Genomic DNA, 18,656 nt, shown 5'->3' with positions numbered 1-18,656 from the left:
GTCCGGTCTCATGCCATCATAGGTCACGTGCCATCTCTAGGGGTTTCTGCAGGAACCACGGGAACCTTTCGACAGCTTCCATTGACGTGTGTCTCGCTGCTCTGGAGGAAGCTTCCTGATCACTCCGAGCTCATCTCTTCCATCATCTGTTATTTTGTTGCCTTACCTTTTTCATCGCCCGTTTTCTGTACATTTCGTTCTTCGAGGTGCTTAGATCTTCAATAAACACCCCAATCTTTCACCCACGACTTACCCTCAATCTCACAGCTCCGTCGAAGCTGTCGCCTCACTCCCCTCGCGACAGCACTCCCGTCCTCCCACAGCGATGGTTGGACTCGCTTCGGCCGCTGGCCTCGTCGGCTTTCTCTCTGAGCCGGATCCTGAGTTGAGAGTCTTTGCTCTGAAAACGCTGGACTCACAAATCGACCTGCTTTGGACGGAAGTCGTGGATGCTGTTCCTCAAATGTTCGTACTGGCTCTTGTCTCACCATCTGCCTCATACCTTCATCACAAATACCCCATCCTGTCCACCGGTTACAGGCTCCATCGATGCTGACCTTTTGCGATTCAGAGAAGCTCTTTACGAAGATGAATCGTTCCCCGAGCGCGAGCTCGCCGCCCTGGTCGCCGCAAAGGTGTACTACCACCTTCAAGAATACAATGAGAGTATGGTATTTGCTTTGGGAGCTGGGAAGCTCTTCCAGTTGGATAGCGGTGGCGAGTTTGAGGAAACCATTATCGGTAAGATTGACCGTTCCCTAAGCGTCTGCTCACTGAGGGCGTCCTCTTACTGGTATATACAGCAAAATGCGTCGATACCTTCGTCTCTCTCTCGGCGGCACAGCGGCCCGTCGCGGGTGACCAGCAAGCCAACCTGAACACCTCTTTCCCCACCTCCGGCGAAGGCGCCACGAGTACGTCTGCCAGTTTGACATCCCCGATCACACCCTTCTCGCAATCAGCCTTGCCATCCAAGTCGCTCTTGTCTAGGCAAGAGGTGCCCGGAGTGGATGCTGCTTACCCAGGGGGTGAAGATGCGGGCGTGAAGCACGCCGAAGAGACCCCTCTAGTCCTGAAGCGTGGTGTGCAGGGCCACCTTCAAACCGTTATCGATCGTCTATTCGAGCAGTGCTTCGTCCAGAAGCGCTACCGTCAAGTCATTGGAATCGCTATTGAAGCCAAGAACCTAGATGTGCTTAGAAAGACGATTCTCCGAGCCAGTGAGGATGAGAAGAAACAGAACGGGGAGTCGCGACGCAGTGAAGAACTCATGGAGTACGTGCTCGATATCTGCATGGGAATCGTGCAGGAACGCGGTTTCCGCAACGAGGTATATTCTCCATTATGATCATGGCAAAACACCCAGAGCTAACCCTTGCTTTGAAGATCCTCAAACTTATCCTCGAACTCCTCAACGAGATCCCGGCCCCCGATTACTTTTCCATTGCCAAGTGTGTTGTATATCTCAACGAACATTCCATGGCCTCGGTCATCCTCCGTCAACTAGTTGAGAAGGGGGACGCTCGCTCGCTCGCTGTCGCCTACCAGATCTCTTTCGACCTCTACGATAACAGTACGCAAGAATTCCTGCAGAAGGTTCGGCAGGAGATTTCGGAGCTCGTGCCGGAGAAAGATGAGTCCGAACAGGAGGCAGCAGGGGAGGACCAAGAAGAGTCGAAGGAGTCCGATCCTCTGCTGGACAGCCAGTCTAGGTCTATTGGGGACTCGCACACGAAGATCTCACCCGAAGCACGCACGGCCTTCAAGAGCATTCGTGACATTCTCGATGGCGTCAAGACCAACCAGTTGAACGTGGAATTCCTATTCCGCAACAACAAGGCCGATATAGCCATTATGAACAAGCTCCGCGATAGCCTGGAAGCTCGTAACTCTATCTTCCACTCTGCAGTCTCCCTCTCGAATGGTTTCATGCATGCCGGTACAGCGCACGACAAGTTCTTCCGGGATAACCTCGACTGGTTGAGCAAAGCTGTCAATTGGTCCAAGTTTACGGCTACGGCTGCTCTTGGTGTCATCCACAGAGGTAACTTGAGTCAGGGACAAAAGCTCTTGCAACCTTACCTGCCTAAGGAACGCTCCATCACCAATGTGGCAGCAGGAGGACACAGCGGAGCCAGCTCGATTTACAGTCAGGGAGGATCTCTGTATGCTTATGGTTTGATCTTCGCCAACCATGGTGGCATGGCTGTTCCTGTCATTCGGGATTACTTCAAGAAGGCTACAGATGAGGTCATCCAGCACGGTGGAGCTCTGGGTCTTGGTGTTGCAGGCATGGCTAGTGGCGATGAGGGGCTTTATGAGGATCTTCGCAACGTGCTATACACCGACTCGGCGATCAATGGTGAGGCTGTCGGTCTCGCCATGGGTCTTATCATGTTGGGTACAGGTAACATGAAGGTCCTCGAGGATATGATTCAGTATGCCCATGACACTCAACACGAGAAGATCGTTCGGGGTTTGGCCATGGGCATGGCCCTGATCATGTATGGTCGCCAGGAAGCTGCTGATGAATTGATCAACGGCCTTCTCGGCGACCCTGACCCTGCTCTCCGCTACGGTGGTATCATGACTATCGCCCTTGCCTACTGTGGCAGCAGCAGCAACAAGGCTGTGCGTAAGCTCCTTCATGTTGCTGTCAGCGATGTGAACGATGATGTTCGGCGAATTGCTGTTCTGAGCTTGGGTTTCATTCTGTTCAGGAAGCACCAGAGTGTGCCTCGTATGGTTGAGCTTCTGTCTGAGTCATACAACCCTCATGTTCGTTATGGTGCGGCAATGGCACTGGGTATCTCTTGCGCCGGAACCGGTCTGGATGAGGCCATTGACCTGCTCGAGCCGATGCTCAAGGATTCAACCGACTTCGTGAGACAGGGAGCGCTGATCTCGTTGGCCATGGTCCTCGTGCAACAGAACGAAGCCATGAACCCCCGTGTCAGCTCGCTCCGTAAGGTCATGATGAAGATGATCGGCGATAGACACGAGGATGCGATGGCTAAGTTCGGCTGCGCTGTTGCCCTTGGTATCATCGATGCCGGTGGTCGCAATTGCACCATCAGCCTCCAGACGCAAACTGGCAACCTGAACATGCCCGGTATCGTTGGTGCTGCCGTCTTCGTCCAGTACTGGTACTGGTTCCCTCTCACCCACTTCCTGTCCCTTAGTTTCGCCCCGACCTCCGTCATTGGTGTCGACCAGAAGCTCGAGGTGCCCTACTTCAAATTCCACAGCAACACGCGACCCAGCCTCTTCGACTACCCCCCAGAGCAGCAAGTAAAGGCCGAAGAGGCGCCCGAGAAGGTCAAGACAGCGGTCCTCTCGACCACCGCCCAGGCCAAGCGCCGTGCACAGCGTCGGGAGAAGCAGCAAAGGCGCGAAAGCATGGACATCGATCAGACCCCTACGACTCCCAAGGTGTCGGACCAGGTGCCTGACAAGATGGATACGGACGAGACAGCAGTGAAGACGGAAGAAGAGAACAAGGACGGTGAGAAAGATGCTGGCGAGGGACAGAAGAAGAAGGTTGAGCGGGAGAAGGTCGGATATGAGCTTGAAAACATGTCTCGAGTCCTTCCCGCGCAGCTCAAGTACCTCACATTCCCTGATCCCCGGTATGAGCCGGTCAAGCGGGTACGTTGCCCTTCCTATGTTCTGTGTTCTATTGCAATCAATACCTTGCTAACTTCAACGCAGCCTACCGGTGGAGTTGTGGTCGTACTTGACAAGACCCCCGAGGAGCCTCGCGAGACGATTGAGATGACGGCAAGCAAGGAAACCAGCAGGGAGGCTAGACAGCCTGCACCTGCCGCGGATGTCGCGGAGTCCCTTCAGGACCGACTACAGGCCACCATGGGAGCCGCTGGCCTGCAGACACCTCAACGTGGAGCCGGGCGCTTCCCCTTCGGTGCGGATCTGGGCCCGTTTGCGGGTGCTGTCGCTGCTGCCGGCGTACTGACGGCTGTGGATGAGGACGAGGAAGGCGGCGAGGAGGCGCCGGTGCCGAATGAGTTTGAGTATGAATCCGAGCCGGAAGACGAGTAGAGTAGTCCATGAGATCTACGAACCTGCTCGTTGTAATACTAGGATAATTATGGATTGATGTCTTATTTTATCTCAGAAAGCGGCACTAGCTGCGTAACGTTTTGAAGCATTTACTTTTACATATGTTTGTTGTTCGTTGATATAAAAACTTCGGAATAGAAGTGAGGAGTGCCAATCACCAACTGTCTCGGCTGTGTGCATGCAGTTTCAAGGCCTTGAATTTCCCGAGTGGATTGTTCGATACTTTTGAGTTGCGTAAGTAGTATCTCATGTTACACATGAAGCCAAACCTACAGCGGGCATATAAGTATCCTAATATGACACTTTATAATAGTGCAGATTCTGTACTTAGTGACGCCAAGGACTCTAAGAACACAACACGGAGTTCGGAACTTTTCCAGGTCCAGCTGAGGTACGATTCAGGATATCTAACAAATCACCCCCTCAATAAATAATAACAATAATCATTAATCAATCAAGTGGAGACCAAATCTAAGCAACAGCATACTGTAGATAGTATCCAGCGGACCCTCCCACCCCATCATCATCCCGCATGTCAGATCCATTCATTCATCCAGACATGCCCCATGAATCCCCAGCTGATCCCAAATTTCCTGATACGATACATAGCTTTCTTCACATGCTTACTCTGCCTGACTCCCGGCAGCCGAGCCACGCAGCCAGCCAGCTAGCCAGCCCCATGACATAAAACACACACCTGAAAGACTCCTAGTACTAGTAAGTAGTTATCACTCGGGCAGCAGGGGGGCGGCTGCCTCGGCACTTACTGTATTCAGTCAATGCAGGTGCACGTGCCAGAGTGTCCGAGGTGTCTGATGGGCCAATGAGAAGCGGTGTAATGGGGGAACATCATCCGGAGTGGCCGAGGCGGGAGTTGGCCCACGTGAGTTGTTGTGCCCAGTTTTCTTTTGGCTGCTTAATGAGGTAATGATGTATGCTGGAGGTGTGTTTCCGGTGGTTGGATGGAGTTGGTACGAGACATGTGAAAATAGGATTATTTCAAATCAGTCATTTTCGTTGAATTGAATACATACTCATTATCTATACAGAGTGTTTGTATATTCTAGAGACAAGTGGGTGTCTGTCTGTTGATCATCAACGGACTTATCTTTTGTGCTGTGATTTAGTTACTCCGAGGGATTAAAAATATATCGCACTTCACGGTGAGTGTATATTGTGGGACATACTACTTTTTTGTCAACTCCGTTAGAACTAAACCAGACTAGACTATATCTTTCTTCTTGTCCGAAGGGGGGGGAAAAGGCGGATCCACTCCACTCACCTTTTTTGCCGGGGCCCCGTATTATCTATCAGATGGTTACTTCGTGTCCTATGGATATCCCTAGGTAAAACCATTCTGGAGTGATCATCATCATCATCACCGTCCATTCATTCTTTGGCTTGTGGCGTGGCGGGGAAAGCTCCGTAGTCTTTGGTTTGGTTTGGTTCGGGTACTGCTGAGCTACTAACTGAACTGATTTCTTTGCTTTTCGGTCTGAGAAGCTTATATATTATTCAATCGGTTACTTTGGGTTCCCCTTTTCTTTTCCCTCTCTTTTTCTTCTCTATTACTTCACAACTTGGTTTCGCTGGTTTGGTCCATCCCAACTAGTCATCTCTACTCTACCCTCCCCCATCCCGCATCCGGCTCTATACCCACTCTCTCCTCTATCTACAACCTATCATGGCCAAGACTTTCACAAAAGGCGACGTTGCGTCGCACAACAAGGCAGATAACCTCTGGGTGGTTATCGATGAGGATGTTTACGATTTGACCAAGTTTCAAGATGAACATCCAGGTGCGTGCTTGAATCCGGCGGAAGACGGTTGGGAGATCAATCACATGCTGACATCAATTTGCGACAACCAGGCGGAAAGAAGAGTAGGCAATAACCCCCCCTATGTGTATAGCGGAATTCCGCATCTAACCAACGGTCCCTCCCATCTAGTTCTTCAACGTGTCGCCGGAAAAGATGCCTCGAAGCAGTTCTGGAAATACCACAACGAGGGAATTCTGAAGAAGTACAAGGGAAACTTGCAGATCGGTTCCCTAGACTCCAAGAAAGCCGCGGCTCCCGAACCACCTGCTTCTGCTCCCACAACACAGCCTTCCAAGCCTTTGGCGGCACCAGTCGATGTTGCCTCGGCGAAATCGTCCGAGACTCAGGATCCGTTCGGTGAACTCATTCCTTTTGCGGACCCGGCATGGTACCAAGGTGTAAGTCTTTTGTCTTGTCATTGCTACTTTTGCAAGCGGAGGTGTGGAAGGAGACACTAGGCTGACATTGATTACGACTATTAGTACCACTCACCCTACTTTAACCAGACTCACTCGGCGCTCCGCGAGGAGATCCGCCAGTGGGTAGACTCTGAGATCGAGCCGTATGTGACCGAATGGGACGAGGCAAAGAAGGTTCCCGATCATATCTATAAGCAGATGGGCGAAAGGGGATACCTGGCCGGTCTCCTGGGTATGAAGAAGTACCCTGTCGACTACACTCCGCACCGGGTTCAGTCCGTCGCGCCAGAGAACTGGGACCTGTTCCATGAGATGCTCCTCACCGATGAGTTGTCGCGGGTCGGCAGCGGTGGCCTGGTATGGAACCTGATCGGCGGTTTTGGCATTGGTTGTCCGCCGCTGGTCAAGTTCGGAAAGAAGCCCCTTGTCGACAGGATTCTGCCCGGTATCTTGGCTGGAGACAAGCGTATTTGTCTGGCCATCACCGAGCCGGATGCAGGTAGTGATGTTGCAAACCTGACCTGCGAGGCTAAACTATCGCCTGACGGCAAGCATTACATTGTTAACGGCGAGAAGAAGTGGATCACCAACGGTGTCTGGTCGGATTACTTCACCACTGCGGTGCGCACTGGTGATGCCGGTATGAACGGCGTCAGTGTACTCCTCATTGAGAGGGATATGGGCGGTGTCAGCACCCGGCGCATGGATTGCCAGGGTGTCTGGAGCAGTGGTACCACCTATATCACCTTTGAGGATGTCAAGGTCCCGGTTGAGAACCTCATCGGCAAGGAGAACCAAGGATTCAAGGGTGAGTATCCTAGGAAAATGAAATCTGTTTCGCAAAGCACTAATAATTTCTGCAGTCATCATGACCAACTTCAATCACGAGCGTATCGGCATTGTGATCCAGTGTGTCCGGTTCGCTCGTGTGTGTTATGAAGAGTCGATGAAGTATGCCCACAAGCGCCGCACCTTCGGCAAGAGGCTCATTGACCATCCCGTAATTCGGATGAAGTTGGCACACATGGCCCGTCAGATCGAGGCAACATACAACTGGCTGGAGAACATCATCTACCAGTGCCAGTCGATGGACGAGACTGAAGCCATGCTCAAGTTGGGTGGCGCCATTGCCGGTCTGAAGGCACAATCCACCACCACTTTTGAGTTCTGCGCCCGTGAGGCCAGTCAGATCTTCGGTGGTCTCAGTTATAGTCGCGGTGGTCAAGGTGGTAAGATTGAGAGGTTGTACCGTGATGTTCGGGCCTACGCGATCCCAGGTGGAAGCGAGGAAATCATGCTGGACCTCAGCATGCGTCAGAGCTTGCGTGTGCACCAAATGTTTGGGCTGAAGCTCTGAGAGCTGCTATCTTCCTGCATTTTTGAGAGTACATAGATCACTATTGTAGTCGCTTTTCGTGGCCATCTTTGCGGGTTGGATGAGAAATTGTATCTCCCACATGGTGTATTTATATGAACAAATTTGAATTAACTTGGAAAAATAAGCTCTGTTTTCAGTAAACTCAGCTGTGTTAGTATCGATATGAATGTTTTCTCAACTGAATGAAATCATTCAAAAAAGATTCATCAATGGAACAAACAACCTCAAAAAGAGCAAGAGCGATGCCGCCGGGCGCATTCCGGCCGGGCAGGAGGACCAGCCATGCAACACGCCCGCCCGATGGAAGCCATCGATCTTGAACTCCGGCCACCACTTCTCCCCCAAATCAGCTTTTTCCATCCCAGCAGCCACTTCTCTTTGTCTCCAGGCCAATTTACCGGCTGTTATGTGCTAGCAGCCTGTCTTGGCATATTGTGGGAAGAACCCGCCTCTCTTTCACCTCGGTCTCACTCTGCCCCGTTGGAGACTACAACACTACCTATCCTGTCGCGGTCGCGGACTCGGACTCCCCGAACGAACGGAACTCTCCGCCCCAAACAGCTCCTGAAACCTTACATCTGGTTGCTTCTGCTTTTCACTTGGACTGCCATTTGTCGTCTTGGATTCGCCCTCTCCAGTCTTTCATAATTCGGGCAATTCGTTGCCTTTCTTACAGATCTGTGAGCCACTATTCGCCACAGCTTCCTTCACGGTGCCGGGTTCGATATCTGTTCGACTCCTCTGAGCAACTGATTCGAGCTGATACAGTTCAATATCGCTTGACAGACGACAAATAATATTATCCAACACTTCGTCTTTTCTTCATCTGTGCTTTCTTTGCAAAGCCACCATCGACCCCCCTGCGCCTTGAAACATGTCTCGAAACGTGCTAGACCAAGACTTCGGGTCTGAAGAGGAGGACGACGACTTCAACCCCGCTCCTGCGGATGACTCTGGGGATGAGGACACTAAGGTTTGTTATATGATTGGGCGGCAAAGTGAACCGTTTCACTGATACACGATTGAAGCAGGCTGCGCGTCGCGCTCCGGACGATGAAGACGATGACGATGACGAGGAGGAAGTGAACACTGGACGGAGTGGAAGGCAACGTGCTGGTAGTGAAGATAATGCCGGAAGGGGCGCCGATGACGATGAGGAGGGCGAGAATGACGACGAAGAGGAGGAAGGGGAAGAAGAGGATGAAGACGAAGAGGAAGAGGAGGAGGATGATGACGAGGATGCCAATGCTGTGAGTATAGGTTCTGGTCCTAAGTTTGGAAAGGTCACCGGCTGATCATGGTTTCGTTTGTAGGGACGCCCACGGAAGCGCAGACGCAAAGCCGGTGTGCACTCGTTCTTCGAAGAAGAAGCCGGTGTCGATGAGGATGAGGATGAAGCTGAGGATGACGAGGACGAACTAGCGGAATTCGGTGGAGAAATGCACCCGGATGATATGGACGCTCTGCCTGTTGGTGCTGAAACGGACGACCGCCGACACAGACAGCTTGATCGTCAGCGTGAACTGGCAGCTAGCATGGATGCAGAGAAGCAGGCACAGATGCTCAAGGAGCGCTATGGACGGAACCGCGCCGCGGCTACTGACGCAGTGGTTGTTCCCAAGCGACTGCTTCTTCCCAGTGTGGACGACCCTAGCATCTGGGGTGTTCGCTGCAAGGCCGGTAAGGAACGTGAAGTCGTGTTCTCAATCCAGAAGCGCATTGAAGAGCGGCCTCCGGGATCTCGAAACCCCATCAAGATCATGTCGGCTTTCGAACGTGGAGGTGCTATGGCCGGTTATATCTATGTTGAGGCGCGCAGGCAGGCCGATGTCATGGATGCACTACAGGACATGACCAATGTGTATCCGAGGACGAAGATGATCCTGGTCCCAGTGAGAGAGATGCCCGACCTCCTTCGAGTACAGAAGTCCGAAGAGCTCATGCCTGGTGGCTGGGTTCGTATCAAGCGTGGTAAATACCAGGGCGATCTGGCGCAGATCGAGGAAGTCGAAACGAACGGCTTGGCAGTGACTGTGAGACTGATTCCGCGGTTGGATTACGGCATGAACGAGGATATCGGTGCCCCTATTGCCGATCCGAAGAGGAAGCGCCCTGGCATGAACCCAGCAGTGGCACGGCCTCCCCAGCGTGCGTTCAGTGAAGCTGAAGCCAAGAAGAAGCATGCAAAGTACCTGTCTGCCACGTCTGGTTTGGGTGGAAAGTCATGGAACTATCTCGGCGAAACATATGTGGATGGCTTCTTGATTAAGGACTTGAAGGTTCAACATCTTATCACAAAGAATGTCAACCCTCGACTCGAGGAAGTCACCATGTTTGCTCGCGGCTCCGAGGATGGCACCTCGAACTTGGATCTGGCTTCCTTGGCCGAGACGCTCAAGAACTCCGCTGCTGAAGACTCCTACCTTCCCGGCGACCCGGTGGAAGTGTTCCGAGGTGAACAACAGGGCTTGATCGGTCGCACAAGTTCTACTCGAGGAGACATCGTGACTCTGCTGGTTACGGAGGGCGATCTGGCTGGGCAGACCATCGATGCGCCTGTCAAGTCCCTCCGCAAGCGTTTCAGAGAGGGTGACCATGTCAAGGTTATCGGTGGCAGCAGATACCAGGATGAGCTGGGTATGGTTGTACAGGTCAAGGACGACACAGTGACATTACTTAGCGACATGAGCATGCAGGAAATCACAGTCTTCAGCAAAGATCTCCGACTATCCGCTGAGACTGGTGTTGATGGAAAATTGGGCATGTTCGACGTTCACGACTTGGTGCAATTAGAGTAAGTTCCCTTCTCCCGCTGCCATGGACACCAGGTTCTAACTCATACAGTGCTGCCACCGTTGCTTGTATCGTCAAGGTTGACAGAGAGTCGCTGCGGGTGCTGGACCAGAACGGTTCTATCCGGACGATTCTTCCCACACAAGTCGCGAACAAGATCACTCCTCGCAAAGACGCTGTGGCTACGGATCGCAATGGCGCAGAGATTCGCCATGGAGATACGGTTCGAGAAGTCTACGGCGAACAGAGAAACGGCGTGATTCTTCACATTCACCGTTCTTTCCTGTTCTTGCATAACAAAGCGCAAGCCGAGAACTCTGGTATCGTGGTTGTCCGCACCACCAATGTAGTTACCGTCTCGGCCAAGGGCGGCAGATCTACCGGACCTGATCTCACGAAGATGAACCCGGCTTTGATGAGGAACGGTATGCCTGGTGGTATGATGGGTCCCCCCCAAAAGAGCTTTGGGCGTGACAGAATGATCGGTAAGACAGTCATGGTTCGCAAAGGACCTTTCAAGGGTCTTGTTGGTATCGTCAAGGACTCCACAGATGTGCAGGCTCGTGTGGAGCTGCATTCTAAGAACAAGTTGATCTCCATTCCCAAGGACATCCTCGTCGTCAAGGATCCTGTCACAGGACAGACGATAGACATGGGCCGTGGCCGCGGAGGACCGCGCGTGCCGCATGGAGGATCTGGAGGACCTCCCTCCGCCTGGCAAGGCGGTCGTACCCCAATGGGAGCTGGAGATTCGTCCCGGACACCAGCCTGGGGCGGTCCCTCGTCCTCGAGAAGTGAGCATCTCTTTCCATACCAATACACAGTTCCATCGTGCTAACCTTATCTTCAGCACCCGCTTGGGCCGGCGTGGGCGGTTCCCGCACCCCAGCCTGGAAGCAAGACGGCTCCCGAACCTCCAACCCCTACGATGGCAGTCAAACCGCCTACGGAGGCTTTGGCTCGCGTACGCCCGCCTGGAACGCTGGAGCTCGCACTCCCTACGTTGGCTCTGGCAACAGTGACTTCGATGCTTTCGCCGCTGGCTCCCGAACCCCCGCTTGGGGCTCCTCCAACGCCGGTAACCGCACTCCTGCCTGGGGCGGAGCCACCGCCAGCAACGGCACCAAGGACCGTGGCTACGATGCCCCAACCCCTGGAGGCTACTCTGCTCCTACCCCCGGTGCCTACGGAAGCGCACCTACCCCTGGTGTTTCCGCACCCACGCCCGGTGCTTGGGCAGATAGTGCCCCGACCCCGGGTGCCTTCAACGCGCCCACCCCCGGCGACAAGAGAGCCTACGACGCACCTACGCCAGCAGCTTTCGATAACGCTGGCGGTAGTCGTCCATATGACGCACCCACACCAGCTCTGGGCGGATCTGCCGCGACCCCAGGCGCAGGTGCATACGGAGATGGTGACGATGGTGGACCGCGGTATGAAGAGGGGACACCTAGTCCTTGAGGACAGGAGCAAAGATTTTGAAATGAATATGTGAAAATAGACAAAATGCGGGCGTATCATTTTTCTCTTTTTCTCTGTTTTGTGCTTCTTACGTTCTAATCACATCATATCATTTCATATCATATCATCCGGGTGCGAGAAGCATGGTTGTTTCGTTGGACAGATTTTTTCTTTTTATCACTGTATTATGTGTATCATCTACTTATCACTACAATCCATCAATTACATTTTCCATAGTGAGAACCCACGTGACAAACATCCTGAGAGGGTGAAGTAAGAAAATGAGATCTACGTCACAGAATTGAAGAAAAAAAAAGAATGAAAATATCACATGAACATACCCTTTCCGCTTGCTTGCTTGCTTGCATTCATTCCTTCTTGCCTTGCTTTTGAGACTTCAAAAATAAAAATACATAGTAAAACACGGCGAAGAAAAAAAAAAAAAAAAAGATAAATAGAGAGGAATTGCAGAAACAACTTAACGCAATCCTCTAGAAACTTAATCAATGAATAAAATCACAAACAAACATAAGCGTCTCATCGACCATAGAATAGTTAAATAGTTGTTGTTGCATGCGATCCCGTCGTCCAATTTTGTGTATCCGTGTTATGTGCGAGAAGAGAAAAAAAAGAGTTTCTTCGGAAGATGGAATAAGAAAAAAGTGGATAGGGATAAATGAAGGTAAAACTATGGCGGTACGGCTCGTGCCAGAACACGGACATTATCCACGAAACCCTTGATCAGTTCTTCATACTGGTTTTTGGGATCTCCCGTCATAGCCATTTGGCCTTGGCGGCGGATTTCGGCGGCGGAGATTTCGACTTCGAGTTCGTGTTCGAATTCGCCTTTGACTGGGGGCTGGAGGGAGGAAAGGGATGTTAGCATGTCTTTGCTTCTTTTTGGAGAGTAAAAGATTATTAAGGGATTCTCACCTCTGATTTCGCAACCTGGGTTAGATCGATCTGGTATGCTAGATGTCGATAACTCATACGATCCTTGTTCCGGTCGCCGCCACGACCACCCCTTCCGTCGGCGACGGGCAGGTTACTGACATCGCCGTCGTAGCTCATTTCGAGGTTGACGCTGATTCGCCAGTCGACACAAGTGCGTGGGCTGTGTACGTCGAGGTCGGCGATGCGGCATTTGACGATCTTTGCGAGGACTTCGCCCGTTCGCTGATCGACGGTTACACGCACCTTGGGTTTATGACGCGGATTGAGGTTCTGTCGGATGACTGGCGGAAGCTCGTTGGGAGAGACTTCGTAGAATGTATCCCTCTCCTTCTTGTGGGCGTATGAAAGTGGGATGCGACCTTGATTTGATTGGGGCATGGACATCTTGACCGCTTCGTTGAGGAAATTATTCATTGCTCGGTGTTGCGCCTTTGCAGAGTTAGCTGGTTAATACATATAGAAACATGCATTATTACTTACCACAGTCATAGTGCTTTCAAACGCAGTCCTAAAGCGCGGGTTATCCTTGTTTACAACAGTCTCAGTCAAGATTGGCAGAACCATTCGCTCCCCGCGATCCATGTCGATGAGCTGACCCAGTTTGGCTTCCACCTCAATGATAGGCATCTGTCCGGCAGCAGCCGCCCCAGCCGGGGCTGCAATGGCATCATTTCGGAGCACGACGTGTTTGAAAAGGAAATCGGCGACAATTTTGGTGACCTCCTCGTGCGGGATAAACCCCGTAATAGACGGTTCCCATGGCCCCAAGCTACCGACCTGTGGAGGTTCGGATGGCCGCTGCGGCGTCGGCGTCGAAGGTCCATTCACGGGCGTGGATTCCCCTTTGACTTTGACAGGAGGAGCAACAGCAGCAGCCACAGCTCCCTGCGCGGAGGACACGGCGCGTTGGCGCACGATCCAGGGGTTTGCTGGCGAGTCTCTCGCGTGTTTGGGAATAGGCGGGTGTGGCTTTGGGATTGGGGGACATCTTCCTTTCGAACGAGCACATCGTTGGGCGTAGATAGGCGGTTCGTTGAGCCTTCGCCGTTTTCGCTTGGGCTGTTGCGGGCTCGACGTGATTTTCGGGTCTGAAGCCACTCTAGCTTTTTGGGCCCACTGGGGCGCCGAATCCTCCACAGACGATTCCTTTGTGATGGACATTCTCGACGAGGGGGAACTGTTGATGTGTTGCTGATGTGTGGGAAGACTTGGGTTCGTAGGTTGGCCCTCCTTTATTATAGTTCCATTCTCAACGTGTTCTGGCTGCGATAAAGCGGTCTGGTCGGGACGTGCCGTAGTTGCCTCGGGACGAGCCCCTGGGAGGAAGGTAGTTCTCGGGCTCACACTTTCGTCTGACTCCCTTCTTTCTGAGGTGGAACTGTGTTTGCGCGGAGTTTGGTCTAGTGTTCTTGATTCTGCTCGCGATGACCGCGCCGCGGTGGAGGGCGACACGTGCATGGCGGCAGCGGCAGCGTCCGGGCCCACCCACGGACTGGAAGCTCGATTCGAAAGAGAGTCACGACCTGAGGATTGAGGACGAACAGAAGATTGGGGTGATTGGTGGGCGTAGATAGCAGCAGCAGACCCTCGTGGCGTATTCGGTAGCGATCCTTGTGCCGGAGGGGAGAAATGTTGCGACGGATAAGGTTGTGCAGCGCCTGTCGGGGAACTTTCCCTGGGATGGAATGAGTTGGAGGAATGGGAATAGGGGGTTAAAACAGACTGGATGGATTGCGACCGTTGTTGAGCGACGGGGGACTGCTGCTGCTGCTGTTGCTGTTGATTGTAAGCGACGGACGCGGCGAAGGAGTCACGCGAGACGGAGGCACCGTAGGGAGGAGGGGTCGGAGCTCGTTGGGATGGCGCGCCCGGAATTATGGCCGGTGAGGGACGATATTGGTAAGGCGACTGAAGAGATCCGTAGGAGGAAGAGCGCTCGGGAGATGCGTGAGATCGTTGCGGCGGCGGAGGGCCGGGAAAGGCTGACGGATAGGAGGATGAGGATGGCAGCTGGTCGCGCGGAGGATAGATGGGGTCGGCGGAATCGCGAGGCGCTTGAGATGGCGACGGATGTGGTTGGGAGGGAGCGCTGGAGTTGCCAGCGCTCTCCGTGTTCATGATGGTGCGCAAGTCCATGGTGACAGCTGGCTAGAAAGCGACAACCTGAAGGTGTTGAGTAGCAAGAAAGAGGGAAGCTGCAGACTCCCTTCCACGATCACTTGGGGACAGCTGAACTCCCGCCAGAAAGCTCGGAGAAGTCACGAGAGAATGGCGAGGAATGACGGCATGAGGCAATCGCCAGTGAGTTGGCGATTTGCAGGGTGGAAGGGCGAAGGGCACGAAAGAGCCGGGATAGAAGCCGAAGTCGAGGAGGAAGAGGAGAAGGGAAGGATGAGGAGAGCTGAATTGAAGGTCGAGAAGTTCACGTCGCGGGATCGGCACCGTATTCTGGCGTGCAATTGGCGGGTGGCCGATTGGCGGCTCGGAGCTCCCATAGAAAGAAGGAATTTTGGGGAAGAGAAGAGAGTGATGGAAGATGAAGCGCAGTGGAATGAGGATAAGAAATGGTTATTCTAGCTGTCAGTCGAGAAATGGGGAAGAGACACATCACCGATAAGTTTAATCAGTAAGTAAAAAGTAGTAAGTAGTAAAGTAGCATTCAGTGTATAGTTAGTTAGTAGTCCCTTCCCTGCTGCCTTCCCGCCCTAAGGTTGCACCGCTCTGAGTCTCATTGCGACGCTGCCTCCACCCCCGTTTTTTTCAATGTACAAATACATTCAAAAACTGATCTGATACATGGTAAAGCTCTGCTTTTACCATTAGAGTTGTAGAGTGTTCTTTTACCATGTCTTGACCTGTGCCTGTCAATGGTGCATGTTGTATAGTATAGATTGACGGGAGTAGTAGCTATAAGTATACCCGGCTTCATCCACTCCCCGTTCAAGATATCCACTTGTAAACGAGATAAAAAGCACAACTCAAGTGCCCCTGAAATACACCTAGGTACTCATTCGACTATACGCTAGTTCGTTTCATTCGTTCACTCATACCATGCCAGTTAACAACCCAAGAATCTCTTTACAGCGTGAGGGGATACCGAAGGTGGCAGCAAAATCCAAAAGGAGAAAGAAAAAGTAAAGCCAACAGAAAAAAAAAAAAAAAAAAAGAAAAGAAAAGAAAAGAAAAGAAAATAAAACACAGCAACGCGAGACGATGGTGTAGTGTAAGTTGAAAAAGAAACAACAAGTCGTCTAATGGTGCTTTTCTCCAAGGCGCTACAGTGCCACACCCCATAATCCACGTCCACCGCAGACCCCAAGCCAGTCGCGCGGATGCCCGGCAGGGGTGGTACCGCCCTGCGGCGACCAGCTGATGTTCGACACTTCGTTGTCGCAGAGCCATACGGCGGCCGGGCCACGCTCACTGGGTGTCGCAGGCGTGCCCGCATTGTGCGGGGCGGGAGGCATGGGGGGCACAGGAGCCGCATTGTGCTGGTTGATGAGGTCCCACAGAAGTACGAAGCAATCGTCCGCACCAGAGGCCAGAACCCCGCGGCGATTGGGCGACCACTCAACGCAGTTGATGGAGGAGCCGTGGCCCTTCAGTTCAAGAAGAGCCTGTCCGGGCTGTCGGACGTCTAGAACCCGCACGATGTTGGAATCTTGCGAGAAGGTGGCAAGAAGGTGGGAATCATGGGGTGATGCTATGACTGTTAGCGTCCAGTTTCAACCGCAGCCACAAAATCTGACCAGGTACATACCAGCGATGCGTAGTAGAGGCGGGGGCCATACGGGCTGGGCTTGTCCAGAAGGACTTCCATTGCCCGGAGTGGGGACTATAGCAGGTACCCGTTAGCGTATAATGCAGGGGTCTTTAAGAAGAAATAAATTGGCATTACCCTTCTCATGCTTCTCCGTGGGCTCGTAGATGATAGTGCTATGTTCTAGGCTGCGGAGATCAAACATGCGCACACTACCATCAGCGCCACAGCTGACGAAGACGTCCACGCTATTCGCGCAGAACCGAACATCGTATACCTCTTTGTCATGTGCAATCAGCTGCGTCTTAGCGGTAAGGGTGGGAATATCCCAGATCGTGCAGGTGGTGTCGATACTCGAGGTAATGATTAGACTGGGCGAGATCGTATTCCAGTCCAATGAGGTGATTGGAGCGGTATGCTCGGGGGATTTGGAATTGGAGAGCAAAGCCAGCGGCGACAGTTTCGCTGTCGGTGCGTGTTGGCTGGCCGACCGCGTAATGGAGTTGGAACTTGGTACGGGTTGCGCCGTTGGCAGCGACCATAACCGCAAATGATCGCCAGACGTGGCCAACAGATCGGTAGACTGCTTCTGCGACGACGGCGGCTCCCAGAGTATCCGTGTTACTGGATATGAATGGGTGGCCTCTGCGGTTTTCACATAGTCGAGCTTAATCTCCCCCGCGGCGGCATCTGGCGTATCGGGGTCGGGTTGTGTCCAATGGGTATCTATAATTTGTATCTATTCCAAATTAGCACAACTTTGAGGTTGCGAATATGAAGAATGCAAGGTGGCAGGGGGACGCGTACGTAGTTGTGGTTATCCTCTAGGTAGCTTCCCAAGGCAATCTTGCCCCCGAACGAGCTGGAGCTCCCCGTGATAGGCCATTTGCACCAATCCATGGAATATATAGGCCAAGGAGCGATGTAATTGCTATTGGTAGGTACCGGATTATCCCCGTTGAACGGCGCCATACCGGAGCTGGTGATTGGGTCACCTAAAAGGTCCCCTGTCGGTCGGATGTCGGCTAGACCCAACGGTGAGTATTTTGCTCCCTGAGGAGTATGGGGAGGGTATGCAGAGCCAGGAGAAGAGCCTGGCTGTCTGTATTTTGGCTGCTCAAACCCCGCTGGGCTGGATCTAGAATGCCCATGAGAGTTGACCATACTGGCGCGGGCATTTGGCTGCTGCTGCTGCTGGGGCGGTTGTTGTTGTTGTTGCGCCGACGGGGGCTGTTGTCCTGATTGTGATGTTGGCTGCATTGGTGTATTCAATTCAGGTAGTGTTGGTAGCGCCGAAGGTGCAGTGTTGACTGATACTGCAGGAGGACGGTTGACGTTACCCGGCTGAAGCGCTCCCGGAAGTACTCCGCTCGCGCCGCTGCTTCCACCACCACCATACTGACCCGGTTGCGACCCCAATGGGTGAACATTGATGGAAGGGACATGGTTGTCTTGACCGGCGGGGTATTCGTGAGACATCGATTGTCGCTGCAGATTGGGGCCCGTCGATGGAATATGGAGCTCCTCAGGTCGACCGTAGCTTGTCGCCCGCCGAGCGTCGTAAGGCTGCGTAGGATTCGACATGACAGCGATGGCCGAACAACCCGAGACCTCAAGAATGAAAGGCGCAGCCCACCGCACAGCAGTTGGAGCTCAATGAGATTCTCGGATTGAGTTCGGGGGTCGAAGACGTAGGGCGATAACGAGGGTACGAGGACTATCCGGAGGAGAGGGGATTGGCGCTAGGAGCTCCGACTGCACCAGGGATGTGCTCGATCTGGATCATATCACGGGGAAAAGATGATTAAGGAGTCAGAGAGACATCCTCGAGCTCGAACGAGGGGAAGGAATGCCTGCAGAAACGGAGAAAGTCGAAGGGAGGAGCGATGAGGCAGCAAAGCGCCGCCGAGGGGAGTCTCGTGTCGCTGACTCAGCCACCCAGATCGCGGGGAATTCCTGCGCTTCTCCTTCCATCATCATCATCGTTGGTT

At 52.9% G+C, this 18,656-nt stretch overlaps 4 protein-coding genes across 4 annotated transcripts; 2 read left to right on the top strand and 2 right to left on the bottom strand.

Moving 5' to 3' along the window:
* The first annotated feature begins 101 nt into the window (after positions 1-101).
* BO87DRAFT_374668 (proteasome regulatory particle base subunit RPN2) lies at positions 102-4,249 on the top strand. The gene is made up of 5 exons (XM_025622833.1): positions 102-465; positions 572-741; positions 804-1,330; positions 1,387-3,648; positions 3,712-4,249. Exons 1-5 carry the CDS (start codon positions 326-328, stop codon positions 4,057-4,059), a joined length of 3,447 nt encoding a protein of 1,148 aa, XP_025481776.1. The 5' UTR covers positions 102-325; the 3' UTR covers positions 4,060-4,249.
* A 1,515-nt stretch (positions 4,250-5,764) lies between these two features.
* BO87DRAFT_423949 (putative acyl-CoA dehydrogenase) lies at positions 5,765-7,676 on the top strand (the record flags this gene model as incomplete). The annotated part of the gene is made up of 5 exons (XM_025627202.1): positions 5,765-5,879; positions 5,951-5,962; positions 6,030-6,298; positions 6,383-7,127; positions 7,183-7,676. 5 exons carry the CDS (start codon positions 5,765-5,767, stop codon positions 7,674-7,676), a joined length of 1,635 nt encoding a protein of 544 aa, XP_025481775.1.
* Positions 7,677-12,342: 4,666 nt separating this feature from the next.
* triA (putative mRNA capping nucleoside-triphosphatase) lies at positions 12,343-15,507 on the bottom strand. The gene is made up of 3 exons (XM_025622832.1): positions 13,386-15,507; positions 12,885-13,334; positions 12,343-12,810 (listed from the first exon to the last, which is right to left on the bottom strand). Exons 1-3 carry the CDS (start codon positions 15,039-15,041, stop codon positions 12,640-12,642), a joined length of 2,277 nt encoding a protein of 758 aa, XP_025481774.1. The 5' UTR covers positions 15,042-15,507; the 3' UTR covers positions 12,343-12,639.
* Positions 15,508-16,052: 545 nt separating this feature from the next.
* Positions 16,053-18,512, bottom strand: BO87DRAFT_354598 (WD repeat protein). Its single transcript, XM_025621290.1, has 4 exons — positions 17,473-18,512; positions 16,804-17,404; positions 16,666-16,740; positions 16,053-16,608 (listed from the first exon to the last, which is right to left on the bottom strand). The coding sequence occupies exons 1-4, from the start codon at positions 18,247-18,249 to the stop codon at positions 16,181-16,183; spliced, it is 1,881 nt and encodes a 626-aa protein (XP_025481773.1). The 5' UTR covers positions 18,250-18,512; the 3' UTR covers positions 16,053-16,180.
* Between the last annotated feature and the right edge of the window lie 144 nt (positions 18,513-18,656).

The sequence above is a fragment of the Aspergillus neoniger genome (assembly GCF_003184625.1).
Source record: "Aspergillus neoniger CBS 115656 unplaced genomic scaffold BO87scaffold_9, whole genome shotgun sequence".
Classification (NCBI taxonomy): domain Eukaryota; kingdom Fungi; phylum Ascomycota; class Eurotiomycetes; order Eurotiales; family Aspergillaceae; genus Aspergillus; species Aspergillus neoniger.
Note: the sequence above shows the minus strand (reverse complement) of the source record. Positions and strands in the feature narration are given on the sequence as shown.